The following is an 18,577-nucleotide window of genomic DNA, read 5'->3' on the forward strand; positions in this document are numbered from 1 at the left end:
CACAGGTGATTATTTTCTTTTAAAAAAGTGAAAACTTTTTCAACAAAATGTTAAGCTCTAATCTCATAAATTCATAAAGATTGTTCTTAGATGAGAAACACTGATATAAATGATGATTTCTTTACTAATCTTAGTGTCATTCATTAGGAAAAGTCTTTGACTCATACTTGAGAGACTGGAGAGAAAGGAGAGGACAGGCTTTGCTTCTGGACACCCAGTCAGTACATTACAGCAGCACCACGTGACCTTCGGAGGTCAATAGGAAAAGGTGAAACTGACAATGGATTGCCGGCTGACGTTGGACCATGCCTGTCACTTTGCTTAGGGCAGGCACATGGCTAATCCATCCCCTTGCTTACGACAGCAGGTGTGGGCATCACCAGAGCCCAGACGTGGCCTCTTGACTAGATGCTGAAGTCACTTGAGACCAGAGTGTCAGCCTGGTTGTCCTTTGTGACACTTTCTCTTCTGCAGGGCAGGGAGCAGGAAGAAAAAGGAGGGGGCCTGCAAACTTTGGGTTTTGCCCTTCTAAGGCATTTACCAGTGAAGATGTGAATGAGCGGAGCTGTCATGACCTAGATTTCTGATAAACACAGGGAGGAAATAGGAAATTCGTGAGAATATCATTCCCCACTTTAATTTCACCAAAGCTGCCTGGGAGGGGTTGGAGGAATTACTTCTCTGACCCGCATGCCTGCGTTAAAGGCTGCTATCACTTACAATGAGTTTTATTGACGTCCCTGGCCGGCTGTCATTGAGGCATTGGTGGAGGTCAGCTCTCTAGCACTTCGAGCAGGCAGACTGAGGAGCTGGGAGCGGTGACCTCTCAGGCTAACACCCCAGAAGCTGCCACCTGTCCAAACTGTCTGTGAGGGAGAGAGGTGCCAGGAGATGGTGGAGTCAGCAGTCACAGATCTGGGGCAGTGTCCCCCTCAGGGGCTTCTTGTCACACACCACAACACTTTCTTAGACATCTGATGCTCTGGGGCTTTGCTACTCACTACCTAAGGTCTTTTATTCCCTCTGGAGTTAAGTCAGTGGAAAATCATGTCCAGGAGCAGTTTATTTCCATCCTCTGTTCCACTAATGCACATCTCCCACCTCACCATGTGGAGGAAGGCCTGGGATAAGTGAGTTCTGGGGTTAGAGGATACGGGAGGAACTGATCCTATGGCCTCTGACCCCATATTCAACCATCTGGCCCTGGGACTAGAGACAAGGCATGTGGGGTCAGGGGATGCTCAGAGAAATTCTGGGCATGATGGTGCCTTGGTTTGGGGATTGCCATCTTCCAGGGGTCAAATGATGGGTTGACTGAATATGAGAGTAGAGTTTTATACAACACATTTTCGGTGTATAGCATTGGCCACCATTCCTTACGTTGCCTTGGGTGACTTGCCTCATTTGGGCATCTCGCCTGGCATTCACTTTAATTATGTTGGCTCTCCACCATCTATCCACGTCATCTTGAGGTCAAAGAATTTTGATGAAAGGTGTAGGATCTAACTTGGCATGTGTGTGTGCTAAATATAGCCAGAGAACTAGTTTTCATAGCTATGAAGCATTGCTGCTCACCTGTGTATCTATGAGTTTGAGTTTACATTTTAGAAGGCAAAATCAGTCATTCATATAGTGTATAATAAGATAGGATCTTGCCTTCTGTAAGCAGTTATAATGTTCTGGTCCCCAGCTATCTTAGCATGATCAGGCACTAGTTCTCTAACCCATTTTCTTCTCTCTGTCCCCACCAATCATGTACTCTGAATTCAATGTTTCTCAATCAGAGGATGCACTTTTAGATGTCAAAAGGCCCCACGTGCTTTTTCACATATTGTTTCCTCCTCCTAGAAAGTCTTCCCCTCACTTCTCCTTTTCAAAAGCCAGCTCAGACATCATTTCCTCCACAAGCTTTCTCAAGTCTCCCAGGCTCTCCTGGTATTTAAATTTACTGGGGCATAGGCAACACTGGATTGTAATTTCATGTTGATACTTAAGTCTTATATCTGTCAGACACCCAAGGACAGGCGCCAGGTCGTATTTATCTTTGGATTCCCAGCACCCGGCACAGGCCTGGTATAAAGAAGATACTCAATACATTATGAGTATGAATGGTGAATGAAGTAAATCTGAATAAAAGGCTTTTTGGTTAAGATCAGGCTTTTCAAGCTGATGCTAGAACATCAGCTTCTAGTATAATCTGCTTATTTCAGGTACATGAATCATACTGGAAAAATAAAAGCTGGGCTCTGGATATAATGAGATTCAAGCTTCTTTCATGTCAAATATATTCCTATCTGTTTCACTGAGATCTGGTCATATCTTCCCTCTGGTGATTACATGTTAGCTGTTTAACTCTTAAGGCCCAAATCAGTGGGATAAGTACCAGGAATGCCCACTTTCAAAGATACGGCGACAAATCAACTTTATTTTATGAACCACAGAGTTTAAATTTAGAATCCTTAATCCTTGAAAGTCAAATTCTTCCAATTGAATTTGCATTCACCCATGATAATTCTTTTCAAGTGTTAGACATTTCCTAATCTCTCTGTGAAGAAGCCAACACTTCTTGTGTCCACAGAAATTTGTCTGTTGCACCAACCTCTTTTAAACACGTTGGACTCTAAGCTCCAGGAGGACAGGGTCATGTCTGCCTGTTCATCACTCTGTGCCCAGAGTCCATCCTATCTCAGGTGCTCTAATGCTCACTGAGTGAATGACCCTATGAGCAAGCCTTAGACCATGACTGGCATGCCAGATGTTGAATGAGTGAGAAGTACTATCAGTTACCAACATCTTGCTATTAACAAGTGTCTGCCTTAAAGATGCTAATGGCCCAGTTTGCCCTGTTCAGTAATTAAACTAATGGAAAGTCCTGTGGCACAAAATGTCAGAACCTACTCTCTAGCTGGAAAAGCTGAAGAGCCAGCAACACGCCTTGGGTGCTGCCCACTGCCGTGCACTGACAGACCTCCTGTGGACACATTTTGGCCAACTCCCCTTTTAAGCTGCAGGTCTCCCCTCTCCTATCCAGAAGCCCCAGCGGCAGGGAGGAGCAGGCCTCTGGAGCACTGGGGAAGGGGTGTGGGTGTGGGTGGATTGAGGAAATAAATTATTAGAACTGTGGGTTTCCTTTCTGCCTTTTGACGTTTTACCTGATGAACCAGATGTATGAACGCTATTAACATTACAAGACAGACAATTTTCATATGCATGCAAATGAAAGAGCCAGGCTGGTAGAGATACCACTGCTTCTCTCAGCCCTCAAGGCAGCCTAGAAGAGCTGAGAGTGGCTGGAATATCTCCGCCAGTGAATCCCAGGAAGTAGCCTCCATTTGAAGTCTTATTTATGTGTTTATAGCAGTGTGTCCCATTATCCATCCATCCATCCATCATCCATCCATCTGTCCACCCACCCGTCCAATTTTCTATAAGTGTCATTTACAATTTTTTTTTTAAAGTTTGGAAATGTCATTTACTCAGTTTGTTTTGTTGATCTCCTCTAAGGGGAGAGGAATCTCCTACAAGAAGGCGAAAACCACCCACACATATCCTAGGCTCAAATGAGAACATCATCTCTACACCTGTTTTTTTTTTTTTAATTTTTTAATTAATTAATTAATTAATTTTAATTTTTGGCTGTGTTGGGTCTTCGTTTCTGTGCGAGGGCTTTCTCTAGTTGTGGCAAGCAGGAGCCACTCTTCATCGCGGTGCACAGGCCTCTCACTATCGCGGCCTCTCTTGTTGTGGAGCACAGGCTCCAGATGCGCAGGCTCAGTAGTTGTGGCTCACGGGCCTAGTTGCTCCGTGGCATGTGGGATCTTCCCAGACCAGGGCCCGAACCCGTGTGCCCTGCGTTGGCAGGCAGATTCTCAACCACTGCGCCACCAGGGAAGCCCCTACACCTGTTTTGATATTGGTAACTTGTATCTTCTTTCATTTTCTCTTGGTTAGTCAGGCTAGAAATTTATCAATTTTATTTATCTTTTCCAAGGACCAAGTTTTGATTTTGTTGATTTTCTCTACTGTTTTCTTATTTTCAATTTCATTGATCTCTGATATTTACTATTTCTTTTCTTCTGCTTGCTTTAGGCTTAAATTGCTCTTTTTTCTCTAGTTTCCTAAGGTGGAAACTTTACTGATTTTAGATCCTTCCTCTTTTCTAATATATGCATTTAATGGTATAAATTTCCCTCTATGCACGGCTTTCACTAAAACCCACACATTTTGACAAGTTATATTTTCATTCTACTTAGTTTAAAACATTTTGTAATTTCTCTTTAGACTTCTTCTTTAAACTATGGGTTATTTGATAGTGTGTTTTCAATTTCCAAACATTTGGGGGATTTTCCATCTATCTTTCTGTTATTTATTACTAGTCTAATTCCATTGTGAAGTAGAACATACTTTGTATGATTGCTCTTCTTTTAAATTTGTTAAGATGTATTTTATGGCCCAGAATGTGGTCTATCTTGGTGAATGTTTCTTGTGAGGTTGAGAAAAATGTGTATTCTGTTGTTGGGTGGATTTTCTATTAATGTTAATTGGATCTAGTTGACTGATGGTGCTGTTCAAGTCATCAATATCCTTATTGATTTTCTTTCCATTTGATGTATCAATTACTGACAGAAGGGTACCAAAATCTCCAGGATAATAATGGATTTGTGAATGTTTCCTTTCAGTTCTCTCAGTTTGTCTCATGTATTTTGATATCTTTGTCCAACCCCTTACTTTCACCTATCTTAGTCTTTATATTTAAGTGGGTTTCTTGTAGAAAACCATATAGTTGGTCTTGCTTTTTATCCACTCGGACAATGTCTGTCTTTTAATTGGTGTATTTAGACGATCGACATTTAAAATGACTATTGATATAGTTAGATTATATCTGCCATGTTTGTAACTCTTTTCATGTGTTGTATTTGTTCTTTATTTTTAACTTCCTCCCTTTTTTTTGTCTTCTCCTGTTTTGAGTATCCTAATTCCTCCCTCCTATCCCTTATGACTTTTCTGTCATTCATTTCACTGATCCATATGCTATAATCAACTAACACATTTTACTATTATTATTTTAAGCAAAGAGTTATCTTTTAGATGAATTAATAAGAAAAAATATATATTTTTATTTTACCTTCACTTATTCCTTCTCTGACACTCTTCTATTCTTTATGTAGATTCAAGTTTCTAACCTATATAATTTTCCTTCTGGCTGAAGAATTTCTTACAGAGTAGGTCTGCTGGCAATGAATTTCCTTGGTTTTGGTTATCTTAGGAAGTGTTTCTCCTTCACTTTGGAAAGATAATTTCACTGGATATGGAATTTTAGGTTGGTTTTTTTTTTTTTTTAACACTAAATATTTCACTCTACTTTCTTCTTGCTTGCATGGTTTCTGATGAGAAATCTACTTTAATTTTAATATTTGTTCTTCTACCAGTAAGATGTTTTTCCTCCTCTGGTTTAAGGTTTTCTCTTTGTCTTTGGTTTTCTTCAGTTGGAATATGATATGCCTAGGGGTGCGTGTGTGTGTGTGTGTGTGTGTTGGTATTTATCCTGCTTGGTATCTTATAAGCTTCCTGGATCTGTGGTTGGATATCTATCTTTAATTCTGGAAAGTTCTTGGCCATTATTGATTCAATATTTCTTCAGTTCTGTTCTCTTTCTTTTGGTATTTTAATTATACATATATTATACTTTTTGCAATTGTCCCTCAGTTCTTTGATGTTCTAATTTTTTTCCTTTTGGCATTTCAGTTTAGGAAGTTTCTACTGACTCATTTTCAAGCTCACTAATCCTTTCCTCAGCCATGTCAAGTCTATTGAAGAGTCCATTAAAAGCATACTTTATTTCACTTCTGTTACAGTACTTTTTATTTATACCCTTTCCTTTTGATTCATTTCTAGAGTTTCCACATCTCTGCTTATATTACCCATCTATTCTTTCATGTTGTTTACTTTTTCCATAGAGCCTCTAATCCTTTTAATCACAGTTATTTTAAATTCTCTGTCTGATAACCCCAGCATTTGTGTCGTATTGCAGTCTGGTTCTGACGATTGCTTTGTTTTTCCAGGCTGTTTTTTAATTGCTTTTTGGCATGCTTGTAACTTTTTGTTGAAATCCAGACATGCTGTATCAGGTAATAGGAAGGGAGAGACACAGACCTTTAGAGTGATGATTTATGTTAATCTAGCAAGGAATTGGGATATGTTAAATGTTTGCTATACCTGTAAGTGCCAGAGGCTTCAAATTCCTCTAGTGTCCCTGTTTTTGTCTACTCCACTGACTTTGAGCTTCCCTAAATACTCTTCCTCAGAGAGAGGTTTTATCTTGCAGAACTTTCAGTTATAATCCAGTGTTATTATTTTGGAATTTAGTGGTATAGCGGTAGGATATGGGTGAGGGATAACACTCCATAACTTTCCAATTAAATCTCCATCTTTTGGGGGTCCTATGTCTTGTGGCTGTCTCCTTCTCAAGTGTATCTCCAGTAGTATAGCTTTCCCAGTAGCATAGCTACAGAGTTTTCTACTGATTTCCTTGAGGCTCTGACTGTTGTTGATTATGTCTCCCCCAACCCCAACCCTGTGGTTGAGATAAGAAGTCTAAAAAGGAATGCAATGGGAGAAATTCCTTTCCCCTAGCTGGGATAAAGGTCTGGAGAACAGGACTTCGTTATGGAGAAGGCTCTGTCATATTCCACGATTACTCACCTCTTTCCCCTCCCAGAGCCATGATGGAGGTGGGCAGTGGGGGATGGGGGACTCTCTATAAGATCTTCACTGAGAGAATTTGCTAGGGTTATTGGAAGTAAAGCCCATGAAAGTATACCCCCACAAGACTGCAACCCCAAAGAGTTTCTCACTCTCATACTAGCAGTCATCAGAATTGCCATCTAAATGATCTTACAGCTTATGGCTCCAGTAGATTCTGCTTCAGGTGAGCAGATCTGGCTGTGACTCTCTGGGTGTACCTGACTCTCCAGATTCCATGGCTGTGGTCTCCCCTGCAACATCAGTTCTCTTGGTAGTTCCAAGAAAATTGTTGATTTTCACTTCATTCAGTTTCTTCTTACTGTAAGGATAGGAGTGACAACTCCTAGACTCTTTACAGGTTGGGGTGAAACCAGAAGTTCCTTCACACCTGTTTTACATAATTCGCTGTCCCAATCAGAGTGCTTGAGTCCTGGCAAGTTGCTTGGCTGCCAACTACACCCACCCCCTCCCAGCCTTCTTCAGGTTACAGACTCTTGTTGCTGCCAATTTCCTCACACCTTGTCCTGCTCAGCTCCAAGTGTTATATAACCATGGGGACCTCAGCTGCAGCTGAGCAGAGCCGGTGCTCCCTCTGTTATCAGGTGGTCTTGAAGGAAGGCAGCCCCACAGGAGGCAAACCATGAAGGCTGGGGACTTGCTGCTTTATTTAAGGATGATCTTCTGGACTATGATGAGCTGCTGAATCCCTACTTCCCCGTATCTTGGAGAAGAAAGAAATGCTGTGTAACAGATGACCTACAGACCCTAAGGCATGCCCTTATGTCACTCAGTGTTTTATATGATAGCACTGTGACAGGCTTGACACGGAAGGATTCATATGGACTTGAGGTGAGTTATACTTATGTAACTTAAGAAGCAAAGATCTTGTTATCCGTCTCCTTGGCTGTATCCTCTCCCTTTTTTCTTCCTAAGCAGTACTTTTGTAGTGCTTTTGATTTTCCTTAACCATAGATAGGGTCATCTTATGCAGACCTGGATTCACCTTCATCTTATAATGACTGAGATTACAGGGCAGGCATTATTCACTTCAACACTGATTGATTAATAGGATGTGTATAATGTTTACATGCCTCTTAGATAATGACACGGGACAATAAAGAAGCAACCTATTGATCTATGTGACACTTTTGGCACCAAGGTGTCTGAAGCATCCAGATGAATCTGATTAATTTTGTTCATGGACAGATACTATGTATCACAAGATGCCAAGAAGTAAAAAACTGGCTCCCTGATGTCCCCTCCAAGGGCAAATACCTCCAAACTAGGGGCAAGGGAAATCCCTCCATCTTTTCAGAAAATGCCACCTCCCATACCCTCTGTTATGGAATGTAGGCTGTCATGGGGAACAACATAATGGGGAGGGTGAAGAATATTGCAATGTGAAGAGTATTTAAGCAATATTCACCTTTGGGAAAATTTTCTCCCTTAAGCTGGGTTTGAACTGTTTCACAATATTTCCCATGATGCTGAAGAATATCAGGCCTTTAAAAGTCTTCTAAGATTTTTTTTTGAGCCATCTAGTCTCTCCTCCCTTTCCCAGACTTCACTGAGACACCAGGGGGTAACTAAGAAGGAGGAAATGAAAGGGATTGGGGTGGAAGTGTGGAAGGGAGAATATGAATATAAATAGAAGGTTAGGAGAGGCCCAGAGGATGGACGGAGATGAGTGGAAAAGGCTTGAGAGAAGACCGGTGACAACAGAGAGAGGGCAATTCCTAGGGCTGTACGTAGAAAGGAAGTGAGAGAATGCAAGACATGGTGGAGATTCGACAAGTGATCAGTGAGAGAAAGAATAAGACTAGGTAAGAGATGTAAAAGGAATGAGGAAAGGAAAAGGAGCTGAGTTTAAGAGTTGTGTAACTGTGTGTGCGTGTGTGCACGCACACACACACACACACACACAAACACACACCAACCACACAAGCATAGCTACCAAAGAAGGGCTTGGCCCACTGCAGTCAATAACTGTATTGAGCAGATAGAACTATTTGCAATAACTTGGAAATCATACCTTGTTTTGTTTAAGGGCACCTTTCTCTTTCATATGAGGGCAGTCCTTTCCCGTCACCACAGCTTTGATATCTGCCACCGGCACTGCAATTCATAAGAGAAAATGAAAGTAACTACGTCATGTGACAGCTTAAGTGTCCATAAAGTAGCAGGACTAAGCATCGAGTCTGCTGCTACGGCTGCCATTCCCAGACACTACCGCTAGAAGAGAAAAGAGGTGAAAAGAAAAGAGAAGTCAAGCAGTGTCCAGGGCTAGGAACTAAAATATATCCTTATATCCTGGTAAAAAGCATCCCTGGGGAGAAAAATCTATGTTCATAGTAGAATTTGGTTCAATAAAGCAAATACCTAAAAAAAAAGACCAGAAACAACAACAACAAACCCATCATAGTTGCATTAAAAGTGTTGGTATTAGAAGCAGCCGTAATAACAATACTAATAGCGGTACTGATACTGATTTTATGGAAGACATCTATGTGCCAGGAGCAATGCCAAATGCTTCCTACAGATGGCTATCTCCTGCTACAGTTGCTACATCTCTTTAGTTTCTGAGTTTTGGATAATGAGGGGAAGTAACCTTATCACAAAAAAATTTATCTGAACCTAAACCATCCTGAACTCTGATTCTCCAAATTCTCCCTCTTACCATCTCATTACTTCTCACAACCATTCTGTGAGGCAGGTTTTATTATTCCTATTTTATGGACAATGAAATTAAACTGAATTAAATACAGGGAACATTCCTTTCTGATAGGGAAGTGGTAGCTGGTGTTTATCTTGGAAATCCTGAGCGTAATGCAGTTTGATAAAATGATGTTATCTCTCATCTTACTCAGAACTTGGGGGAAGATAAAAGACGTGGAAAGGTTTGGGCCTTTAAAGCTTTTGTTAAGATCATCTGATGGAGAGAAGGCAGTAGGATGGTTTGGAAGCTTAATTTAAAAAACTGCAAAGTCATCTGTCCCTTTCCAATTCCTAATCTTTCACTCCTGTAAGGGACTGTGAATTTAGGAGCTCACTTAGGATCTGCAGAAGCTTTGAGTCATCAATTCCTTAGACTCCTCTAATGATGAAGATAATGAGAGATTTCATGATTAAAGTTCACCTATTTTTATTGGGGCATTGGGTTTGGGGGTGACATTTAGATGAAGAGAAAATTATAAAATATATAGAATGTCAAAACGACGTAACAGCAAGGCTCTTTAAAAGCTAACATTGTCCGGGTACCCTAAAGTTGCTAAGAACTTTGTCCAAATCTGTGACACCTTTAGCGCTCTCTCAAACCCTAGAGAAGAGTGAGGCTGTGAGGAACTCTTCCAGGATTCTCTGCAGGCACCCCCTGCTATCTCTCCCACCACGTCTGCCCCTTCAGCTTGCAGCCCTGATTCTAGATCTCCTTGGTAGACATGACTTGTACTCACTAATAATTGCCTCTCCTCTCCTTCCGGGCATATGGAAGAGTACTCTTCCCAGCGACTTCTGCAGTTAGGTGGAGCCATATGATTAGCTCTGGTCAATGAAATGTGAGAGGAAATGGCTTGTCTCTTTCTTAGCTGAGGCAGTGAAAAGTCCAGGCCTACCAGCCTCTCTTCTCCAGCCACAGGGACTGATCAGGTCACATGGTCCATCCAGACGCCACAGCTCTGGGATGGCAAAGCAGCCATTGGCCTGAGTCCCTGTGATTGTGTGGAGCAGTCCTTTGAAAGTCCATGTCAGTTATGTAATGTGAGGAGTGAGAAATAAACTCTTGTTGTCCTGAGCCACTGAGATTTTGGAGGTTATTTATTCTTGCAGCAAAATGTAGCAATGCAGCCTCTCCTGAATGGCATGACCCTTGACCTTGGACTGCTTTCCTTCTCTGCCTGGCTGCTCGAGATTGGCATCTTCTTTTAGACGGTCCTTGTGATTCCTGAACCTACCTTTGACCACAGCCTCTGACTTCAGCTCTCCTCAAAACCATTTTCAGAACCAACAATCAGCCCTGTTCTCAGTGGCTGACCTGGCTACCTAATCACTACCCCAGGAGGAGATACTTGGGCACTTTGGGAAGCTGGGTTTACTTAAGATTTACTTTTCAATGAAAATCCACCACCAAAGTGAATCTGTGATATAATTAACATACCAACTCCAAAAGCCTCCTCAAGCTTCAGATGGAGTTTGAGTCACAAGCACCTCGCAGAAAGTCTTCTGTTGTATAATATGTAACATGGTCAATCAAGATCTATAAGTAGTAAGTTACCCCCTGGCTTTGAAGATCTATAAATAGTAAGTTACCCCTTGGCTTTGAAAACTGGACAAGATTAACTCAGAACAGGACAAGAGTAACTTTAAAGTCTGTCGTGGGAGCAGTCTTTAGAATCTCTAATGAGAAGGAATCAGGGGAGAAAAAGCACTCTTCCACCGTGCTTGTGGCATTACATATTTTATGTATTTTATATGCATTGTCCCCTGTCAAGGAGACAAGCTGCTATATTACTCACAGGATTATGGCTAAAAGGAAAACACAAAATTCTAAAAATAAAGCATGGCTTTTAAAGGTTGCTCTTTACATAGTTTGTCTCTAGATGCACTGGAAGATTAGACATCAGAAGGGCTAAAATGCTGTCCTCTCTAAACGCATGAGCAGAATCAGACTCATAGCCTTTGAATCTACACTCTTAAGAGGCAACAGAGGGCCCTTGATTACTTCAAAGCAGGGCTGGCGTTTCTATCGGGCGCTTTTTTGTAGGAGCAACATAACTAAGTGGGGTTCAGAGATATGAGAACCAGGAGGGTCACCACTGGTTCCCTAACCCCCACTCTAACTCCTTGCGGCCTGGCCTCATTTCTTTCAATGCTTTCTTCAGTTTGAGCTGGATTGAGACAATCTAATTCAACACTCCCATTTTATAGATGGGAAGACTGAGGACTAAAGAGAAGAAATAAATCATGCAACGTCACACAGCTAGTGAGGGACAGAGCTGGGACTGCTGCTCTTTCTTCTCTTCTATGGTCCCTTGCTAGGCCATGATTTTTCCCTATGTTTGGAAGATGTCAGCCCCCCAAATCATGCTGAACACAGCCCTGGAAGTGGTTATCACTTCAGATATGTTCAGGAAACTCTTTGACTGCTACCATCTGTGGAAGGAAATTTAATTGTGATTAAAAAAAAAATGCCTTTGAAAAAGTAAATGTGGCCACCATGATAAAAATGGTTCTAGCTTTCACCCCTGGGAGCCAAGCTGAGGCAGAAATCAACCCAGGAAGTAGCCAGTAAGCCATGAGCACTTGCTGTATACACAGCTCCATCGTGGAAGCTCCTACGGGCAGAAATACAGAGGAGGGGCAGGCTGATCCCAGTACAGTTTAGTAAAGAATCTGTTCTCTAACTTGGAAGCCTGGAGTGGTTGGAAGGGCTGTGCCTTTAGAATCACAGAGCCTGGATTCGAATTCTAGATGCGCCTACTGGCTATACCACTTTGGGCTAAAGTTCTTGGAGCATAAGCTTCCTTGTCTACAATGTAGGACTATAACATCATCCATCTCATAGGGTTGTTCTGAGAATTAACTCAATGCTGGAGCCAAGATCACTGCTGGCTTTGAATCTAGGTGGTCTGGAGAAGTGGGTAAAAATCTAGGCCATGGAGTTGGATGGCTGCATTCAGATCTTTGCTCCATTATTTATTGGACATGTGACCTTCAACAGGTTACTTAACTTTTCTGTACCTCATTTTCCTAATCCTAATTTTCCAGTGATACCTACCTCTTCAGGTTGTGGGGAGGATAATTTATTATGTAATGTAGAGCTCTTAGCACAGTGCCTGGTGTCGAGTAAACACTCAAAAGATGTTATTTGCTATTATTCTCATTATCAATAGTCAAAGTTAATTCTCTCTGTAGATTGAGGGGCCTGAATTATTCCCCACGCTTCAATGACCCAAATTGCCCACTTTGCTTTGCTGTGGCCATTGCTCCTCTCCTCTGCTGTAATAGGCTTAATGGCCTTGTGTGAGGGAGCAAAACCCTTTGATGTGGGAGTGAAGAGGGCTGGCCTAGATTCTTTCAAAGGGAGTCTCTGAGGGGCCCAGGCACTGCTGGAAAGCAGAGGAGTCTGGTGTTTAGTGGGGGTGATGAGAGCCTCTAAACCTGGTGGGAGGAATGTGGGGCGAAGGGAGGTTAGGAGATGTGGATTTTCAAGGGCCATGTTTCCTGCCTAACAAAAGGAATACGAGAAGAGAGATTTGCTAAACCTTTAGACACGAAGACAGCTAAGGAGAGGCCCTCCATCTCCACTTACACTCTCCGGATTAAGAGGATTCAATTACGCTCTTTGATTCACCAATATCTCAGTATTCAGCACTGATTAACTCAAGGGGTGGAAGACAATTTTCCTCTTGGTCGCAAGAGAGGGCAATTGTACACGGCAAGAGCAAGGGTACTTGAAATGAATTAAAGGAATGCCTCATTTTTCTAGCGGAATGAGGTTTTTGACTAAGGGCTCCAAGAAGATGGACTATTTTGTTCCAGGCAGGATGCGAACTGTAATTAAATGCAAACCAGATGGCAGGCCTGAAGCAGCAAACTTTAGTTTCCTAGGCTGGGACCTTCTCATCTCAGGCATATAATAGTTTCAGTTGACTTCATTACATGAAATATACCCCCTCCCTGGCACACATGTGCATACAGATATAATCTCCTCAACACACAAACACACACACACACACACACACACACACACACACACACACACACACCCCACATCCTCCCATGTGCACACACCTGCACAGGTACTCATTCTTGGTTTGCCTTGCAATGGATAAACTGTTTATGCAGCAGCTCTTCTGGAACTCTGAATAACTAGACTTCAAAGGCCGCAGAGGAAAGGAGTGGATGAGTTTCACAGCCACTGTCAGAGGGACTGATGCAACCCTTTCCCAGAAGTAGCCTCACTCTGTGGCCACGACCAAAAACTGTTTGGAGATCTGCAGCTCTGTCCTGGCTCCTCTGCAATCACCCTGGCAAGCTGGCTCTCCCTGGCATCGGCCCTCGGATTTCTAGCCCGGAGACCATCCCTACTCAAGGCTCAGGTGCTGTCAACACCTTGATCTTCTCCAGGGGCAGGGCTACCGACTTCCCAAGCAGCAGAACCAGCAAGAATGAGAGTGCTGCATTTAAACCTACAATCCACGCCAAGCTAGTACCTATCTGTGGGTTGAGGAGTGGATTAGATCCCTATAAATATGGAGATAAATAACACACCCAGTGAGTGGGAGAGCCGATTCTCTGGGCCATGTGGGTTAGGGATGAATCCAGCTGTGGTTTTTTTGTTTTCCTGCCCAGACCACTTTCCCTATTTTCTGGTCAGGTTAAGAACGAGGCAGTGAAAGACTTCCTATAGAGCTTGTGGTTGCTTTGACCTCTAACTTTTCATTTTACTGCATTAGAGCAGAGATTCCAAATGGCTGGCCTCTGGACAGTTCTGAGTTCACAAGGGAGGTTTCGTCAGTGAATTTTTCACCAGTTAATAGCAAACAGAGGAAAATGAAGACCCTGCTGTGAGTTTTTCACACAGCTAATTTAATTTAGTACAAGGGACTGTCCTTTATTCCAAGATTAGGCCTTTCTGGTCTTTCCTTTTGTTGGATCAAGAGCCCTTTTTAAAATGAAAGGAATGTGATATTAAATTTTAGTTAGATTTTCTTTTTTAATAGCTTTTATTTCTGCCCAAACTGAAAGCTGGCAACCCACTGTCAATTCACTTTTCTTGTTCTTTTAAAATATTTACGTATTGGTGAAAGCCAAATTTAGGGACTCACTATGAAGCGTGTCAGGCAATACCTGGCTCCACAGTTCTCAATTTGAGTGGTCACCAGAAACGCCTGGAGGGTCTGCTAAGACAGAGATTGTTGGCCCCATCCCCAGAGTTTCCGATTCAACAGGTCTGGGAGTGAGGATCTGAGAATCTGCATTTCTAGTAATTTCCCAGGTGATGCTGCTGGTGGTCAAAGGACCACACTCTGAGAACCACTGGTCCAGCTCTGTCCATGGTGGGATGCGGAAGGCTTTCTGAGACCTGAAGGGAGGGTCCTTATCACAGGCAGAGGCCTGGGGAGACCCCATAGCAGGAATGCATAGACACTGCACCAGACTCTGCGGTACTGGGTTTCAAATAACGTGGGCTGAGGAGGCAGTGCTCCCATGAAAGGAAATAAGATTGCCTTCTGAACTAAATGACACTACAAAGACCAGACTGCCCCATTTTTAAGCTGGAGGAAGAGAGAATGTTCCAGGCTGTCTGTCTGATATGTCAGCCCAGAGTCTGAGTGTGGCAGGAATTTGCCACTTGTGGTTTATTTTCCCCTGTGATGGCCATGAGCTGCAAGGAAGACAGTATAGATTTGACTTCCATGGGCCCTGGGGTGACAAGGGGGAAGGTACTAGGACCTGGAGGTAAGGATTCTGTTTGTGACTTGTTTGTATGACTCATGGCAGGGTCAAGGTGACTTTTAAAAGTTATTTTAAAGTGTCTTTACTTTTTTCTCACTCTTTAATTTCTCTACCTGAGATATCCTCTGAGGCTATGTCTAACTTTATCTCATTTCTCTTCTAAATTAATCCATTACCTTTGTGTATTTTAATATTTCTATAATACTTTGTTTAATTTGTACACTTAATGCTGTCTAAAAAAACCTGGAACCTGCTTTGGTGTTGGGCTAAAATAATCTAGCAGATGACTGGCTCTTTAAAAGACATGGTACAGAAATAGCAAATCAGTATAAATAATATGTATTTTCGGGAATATTTAGGAAACAATAGAATGTTATTGAGTGTCTGAGTTACTTCTTTGAAGTAAACTAGCCATATTTGGATCTGCCATTAGCTCTGCGTTATAAGTGTGGGATACACTAAACTATAATGCATAAACGTGGTGGGATCAAGCACATGATTCATGTGAAATTATTTTGGGTCATCAGAAGAAGACAACTGACAGTCAGGTTTATATCTGTTTTGCTCCTTCGAATAACAGCTGGACAAGTAACGTAAAAGTGGGTGTTTGAACCCCAGGTTTACATCTTTCAGGAAAGAGAGGTGAGCATTCCTTTTACACCCTCCCCTCTTCAGTCCCAAACCACAAATCCATCAAGGTCTTATGCTTGATGAGACGGCTCAGGCCAGGACCCACAGCTAGATGAGACATGCCTAATGGGTTTACTTATGTTGATAGTCTTTCTGCATGATATTCTGTGACCAGGAAACGAACAAGCAACCAAAACTCAGGCCTCCAATACAGGAGAGGCACTTACGTTTGTCCTGCAAGGAATCGTGGGGCACTTCTCCCTGAGGACTTTCTTCCAAGTCTCCATAATGCAGGACCTTGTGGTTTGGTGAAAGCCGACAATACCAAAACTTGTCTGGGGGAAAAAAACACAAATTTACCAGGTAAGCGATTCCGGTTTCCAAAAAATACTGACATCCTTATTTCATCATAGTCTTGCCTGGGAGAACATGCAGTTCCTTCTATTTTAAGTCTTCAAGAAGGAATGGGGCTTCCCTGGTGGCGCAGTGGTTGAGAATCTGCCTGCTAATGCAGGGGACACAGGTTCGAGTCCTGGTCTGGGAAGATCCCACATGCCGCGGAGCAGCTAGGCCCGTGAGCCACAATTACTGAGCCTGTGCGTCTGGAGCCTGTGCTCCACAACAATAGAGGCTGCGATAGTGAGAAGCCCGCGCACCACAATGAAGAGTGGCCCCCGCTTGCCACAAGTAGAGAAAGCCCTCGCACAGAAACGAAGACCCAACACAGCCATAAATAAATAAATAAAAATTAAAAAAAAAAAAAAAAGAAGGAATGACTTCTAGAGCCCTGGCAGTTAGTCCCTTCTCGATTTTGATATTTAGTTAGCTCCTGTCTTTCTTGGTAGACATTTGGTACCACTGGGAAAGTTATCAAATCCTTTGAGGACAATGGCAACAGGGTTTCTGAGGTGGTGGCTTCCAGAGGGTTATTTCATCAGTATCTATAATGAGTAGGGGACTATTCCTTATTCAGTTGGGCCTGACAAAAGTGGGGAGGGAGATGAAGAAAAAACAGCTTTCTCAGAATTTTTCTGCTTCCACTTTCCTCTGTGAGATTTTAAGACTGATGAGATGGCTGTGCCATATCTCAGTTGGCATATCAAAGCCCTCACCCCTGAGGCCTATGCACACAAACTAATCAATGAATAAATTGTTAGGAAGCTAGTGATACACACAAGGGATGGAATTCATGAGGAAATACACTAATAATTCTGAAATTTATCCAAGAATGAGGATATTGCAATCATCTCCTCTCTCATTCCTAGAGTTTAGTTCTCTTAAATAAGTGTTACCAGTACCTTAGGATCATTCTTATAAAAAACTCCTTTAAGTTGACTCCCCCAAATGTAATAAAAATTTTTGAATAAGCTGGTGAGGCAGCAAGAAGGAGGGAGAGAGTGCTTTTTCTAGATAAGAAACTTAGATTGTGACAGCAATCTTTGTGCAGCTCTCAGGTCTGTGCTAGATGCTGCCTCCTCCAGGAAGCCCTCTCTGATTACTGCAGCCAAAGGGACCCTCCAGATCCTCTTAGCTGCTCCAGCATCTCCTTGGATCCTTGGCGCTCCCATGTTAAGCCCCTTAGTATTCCCCATTATCTGCCATAGACACTAGGTAAGCAACTTGCCCCAGTGGGTGCAGTGTGAAAGGTTACTGACAGAAGAGGACTCCAGGACACACATCAGCCCTGACAGTGTGGAGAAGCCAGGGCACTCTGATGACAACCACTGTCTTCACAATTGCACTGCACTGATCACTTGGCACAGTGCCTGGCACGTGGAAGTTACACAGTTGCTGTTGGCTAAATTGATAAATGAAGACCCAAGGGGACCCGGTCAAGATGCTTCAGGCACAGAGCATCCATGACCTGTAAACCCCTTTGTGACATTATGCAATTGGCAAGCACAGTGGCCTTGGTCAAGTCACCCCATTACTGTGTCTACAAACACACATTATTTTGAAGCCACTCTGACCAAAAAGGTCTCTATAATGTTTAAGAAAAATGTTCTTCTACCTAAAATTGCTTTCACTACAAAACCACATTTTAACTACAATTCTTTTTGTAGAAAAGAAAGTTTTAAAACTGGAAGTAAAAGCAAAGAAAACACCCAAACTGGATCCACAAAAGCAAAATGCCTCTGTGATTCCTTTCTCATCTATAAACAGGGTTTGAGAATTCCTGAATGTAGCCAGAGTATGGCAATCCATATATTTAAAAAAATCTAAACGCTGGTGGGAAAATTTGAGAGGAAAGAAACAGTAATTTGAGTGCTAGGAAAACATCTGGAATTGCTAAATTTTCAAAATTCTGTTATATATATATACATATACACACACACACACTCTCAACAGCACAGGTCATTCTTCTGGGAGAGCATTTCAAAGGGAGAAACTAAAGTTATTCCCTGAATAATTCATAACCATTTCAATTAGGCAGTTTCCCACGAGGAGAACACATTTGGGAATTTGACTTGTAATTCACAATAGGAATTGCAATTCCAAAGGAGAGGGACACGTTTTGGCCACGAGCACCAACAGTGCTCTTGGGAACCTGGCATGAGAAATTGTAGAGATTTCTTCCCCCCAAAGGACCTTTCACCTTGTCTAAATGAACTGTGATGGCCACAAAGCCAGCTGGAAAAATTTCCTAGAGAGCTCTCCTTCCCCTGCTACCTCTGAGATGGGACTTTGGCTAAGTGAGCAACTGAAAAAGGGTGACAGAAAGCTGGGAAGGAAGTTGGTGAGCTGT

General features: G+C 42.4%; 1 protein-coding gene across 2 annotated transcripts in view; it reads right to left on the bottom strand.

The window, feature by feature from the left end:
* Positions 1-18,577, bottom strand: part of ELMO1 (engulfment and cell motility 1) — a 553,192-nt gene that overhangs the window by 9,529 nt on the left and 525,086 nt on the right. For both annotated transcript variants that reach the window (XM_068549306.1, XM_068549305.1), the window contains exons 20-21: positions 16,059-16,166; positions 8,777-8,859 (exon numbers count right to left, since the gene is read on the bottom strand). In XM_068549306.1, the coding sequence (XP_068405407.1) occupies positions 8,777-8,859; positions 16,059-16,166 (191 nt within the window). The remainder of the gene's footprint in view (positions 1-8,776; positions 8,860-16,058; positions 16,167-18,577) is intronic.

This window comes from Eschrichtius robustus, chromosome 8 (genome assembly GCF_028021215.1).
Source record: "Eschrichtius robustus isolate mEscRob2 chromosome 8, mEscRob2.pri, whole genome shotgun sequence".
In the NCBI taxonomy this organism is placed as follows: Eukaryota; Metazoa; Chordata; class Mammalia; order Artiodactyla; family Eschrichtiidae; genus Eschrichtius; species Eschrichtius robustus.